At 42.9% G+C, this 3,402-nt stretch overlaps 1 protein-coding gene across 1 annotated transcript in view; it reads right to left on the reverse strand.

Annotated features, from left to right (window-relative positions):
* The window catches only part of CD38 (CD38 molecule), a 67,922-nt gene that overhangs the window by 19,230 nt on the left and 45,290 nt on the right, over window positions 1-3,402 (reverse strand). The window contains exon 4 of the mRNA XM_006884537.1: window positions 1,591-1,726. Within this exon, the coding sequence (XP_006884599.1) occupies window positions 1,591-1,726 (136 nt within the window). The remainder of the gene's footprint in view (window positions 1-1,590; window positions 1,727-3,402) is intronic.

Consider the following 3,402-nt stretch of genomic DNA (forward strand, 5'->3'; position numbering starts at 1 on the left):
ATTCCAGTCACCCATTATTATCAATGCATCTTGATTGCATGTTCGATCTATCTCCGACTGTAAAAGTTGGTAGAAATCATCTATTTCTTCTTCTTTGGCTATGGTTGTTGGTGCATATATCTGAATGATAGTGGTATTCACTGGGCTTCCTTGTCTAGACTACAATTTTTCTGGGATGATAAAGTCTTTAGGGGCTCTGTAGTAATGACGTGTTGCATAATGCATTGGGTTGCAAATCGAACCCAGTAGCTTTGGACACGTTGGCAGGAGGAGCAACTGCTTAGAAAAAAAAAGGCCACCATGTTAGGAAAAGTGGAGGGTCAGAGAAAGAGAGGGAAACTCTCAACAAGGTAGACTGACACAGTGACTGTTACAAAGAATTTGAACATGGCAGAGGTTACAAGGATGGTAAAGGCTGTGGTAAGGCTCAGATCTGTTGTTTATGGGGCTGTTATGACTTGAAGTTGACTCAACTTGTAAGATCATTTCAAGTCGAGCCCTTAACAATAACATTTAATGACAAGTAGTAACTGAGTGCGGAAAAACAGACAGTCTTGTTCAGTTAAATTCTTCTATGAGGCAACAATGAATGAATGGAAACCCAAAATCTCTGTAAATGTTTATGAAAATTAATAAAATATAATTATAGAAAAAAAATTCTTCTATGAGTTGAAACTGACTGGAGGTAACCAGATTTTACCATTTTAAACACTTTAAAGTCAAAATCACACAAATAAGAGAATAAACATGTCTGGGTATTTTTTGGTCATTGTTGTGAGTTCTCAGCAAGGCAGTTCCCATGCAAGGTGACTCCCCATGTGCAAAGAATTGTCTTACATAAGACTTCCAAGGTTGTGACTTTGAAGCAAATCACCAGCCCTGTCTTACCAGGGAGGGTCCTCTGGGTAGCTCTGAACCAATAAACTTTCTGATGGTAGTAGGGCACTTAACGATTTGTACCATCAAGGAACTCTTTTTCAATTATAGATGTAAATCATTCCAGTAGAGTGAAAAGACAAATTTTAACTACCTCTCGGGGGGGGGGAAATGATCATGAAATGGATATACGTTCTTTACAGTGCTTGATGATTTCCCCACACTCTCTGACGGTCTTCCTCTGTTTCACTGACACTCTGCTTTACCAAGCGATGTCCTTCTTCACTGGGCCCTCCTCACAGCACACTCACAGCGTATGAGAGAAAGTCTTACAGCTCTTGCCTCTAAGGAGCATACTGACTGCGCTTCTCCCAAGAAAGATTCATTTGTTCCTTTGGCTAAACTAGCACTTCTATCATTCTGTCACAGACGTCTCCCTAAGTCGATGGCAGTCCAACCTAGAGGAACCTTAGAAAAAGGTCCTGAGCTTTTCCTTGCAGACATCAACCACAGACATATCTACAGAGTACAAACATACTCTGAGCCATGCAGACACGTCAAGAGTCACTCAGCAGGAGATTGGGGGATTGCTTTGCTCTGTTTCTGATTGACTCTCGGGGGTGGGGGGGGGTGTGACGTGAGGGGCAGGGCCTCTAGCGCCTCTGTCCACACTGCTCTTCAGAGCCCACAGGAGAGCTGGGGCAGGGTCCTCACCGGAAGTGCCAGGGTCTCCACACCAGGTGAGGCCGTCAGCCATGTAGCCCAGCAGCGTGTCCTCCAAGGTGAACATATCTTGCTGGACCCGTGTGTACTGATGAGCCAGGTCTTTCGTTTTGCTCCAGAGCAGCGACTAAGAAAGAGAAGATGTAGTGTGTGAGAGGAACCACTGTTGCTGTTGTTATGTGCCATCAGGTCAACTACGACTCACAGCGACTCTATAAACAAATCTGAGCCCTGTCCTCACAATCTCAGATATGCCGGAACCCATTGTTACTGTGTCCACCCAGCTGGAAGAGGGTCTTCTCTTTCTCTGACCCTCCACCTTTCTCAGCGCCATGTATTTTTCCAAGGACTGGTCCTTCCTAATAATAAATATTGTTGTTATATACCATCAGTTCAGGACCAGCCCAAAGCTGACCCTCCAGTGGGTTTTCAGAGGCTGTAAATCAATCACATGGGAGGAGACTGCCCATCTTTCTCCATGGAGCAGCTCATGCATTCAAACTGCCTGCCTTTGGGTTGGCAGGTCAATTTACCACTAGGCCACCAGACAGACAATCAGTGTTGTTGTTGTTGTGTAGTGGAGAGTCAGAACTGACTCAGAGCTGCCTCTCCAGCGGGTTTTCAGAGGCAGGGAATCGCACAGGAGGAGACTTTCCTAGGCCACACAGCTCAGTGTATTGGGTTAAAAAAAATCTGTTTGTAAATGAAACAGAAAACAGTAGAGAAAACCTTCCATATGACCCAGCTATTCCACTACTTGGAATATACCCTGAAAAAATTAAAAATGAATCACAAATGGAGATTTTTACACCAATGTTCATAGCAGAGTTATTTACCATCGGAAGAATGTGGAAACAGCCCAAATATCTAACCACAATCAAATGGTTTGAGAAATTATGGTACATTCACATGATGGAATATTAAGCAGCATGAGATGCAATGGTTTTGAAAATTACTACCTAACTTGGGAGAGACTGGAGAGCACTGTGCTAAGTGGACTTACGCCTTCCCATAAGGACAAATACTGTATGCGATCATTAATGTAGAAATAGATAACTAGTAAAATGTGTATGAGGATCTCAGTAGGGGGACTGTGGGAGCAGACTGGTGAGAACTGGGGACGGGCAAGTACTCATAGGGTTGTACAATTTGATGGGGAGTAAAGGAAGTGGGAAAGATCCTGTGTGAAAAACAATGTATACAAATTTTCTATGTAAACCAGTATAAAATAAAAAAAATTATTTAAAAAAACCTGTTTGTAAATGAAACAGAAAACAGAGGAAATGACACGTTGTCAGGATATGTGTTACTCTGTATCCTCGCTTTGTGGCATCCGTGTGTGTGTGTGTGTGTGTGTGTGTGTGTGTGTGTGCGCGCGCGCGCACGCGCACGCGCAGCATGAAAGAGTGTGTGTATAAGTGTATATAGACTGTGTTCTCCGTGTGGATAAAAGAGAGAGAGATGGCACAAATGTTTGTGTAGAGCTACGTGTGTATTTTCTAGGTCCTAATAGAAACTAAATGTGCAATTCTAGGTTGCATGCAAAAAAGTCTGAACACTCACTTGTTGAACATAATCTTATCCTAAAAGTGGAATCAGATCACACCTGGAAGAGGCATCAGAGTTCCCAGTGTCCAAGGTAATTTTGGGAAAAATAATTTCTATATTCTATAGTCTATAGTCTATAGTCTATAGTCTATATTGGAGAGGTTAGGGACCTCTCCAAAATACTCAAGAACAACAGTGTCTCTCTGGAGACTAAGGTCCGCCTGATACAGGCCATGGTTTTTGCAATCACTTGTT

Source organism: Elephantulus edwardii, unplaced genomic scaffold, assembly GCF_000299155.1.
Source record: "Elephantulus edwardii isolate Elephantulus edwardi_28Jun2011 unplaced genomic scaffold, EleEdw1.0 scaffold00035, whole genome shotgun sequence".
Classification (NCBI taxonomy): Eukaryota; Metazoa; Chordata; class Mammalia; order Macroscelidea; family Macroscelididae; genus Elephantulus; species Elephantulus edwardii.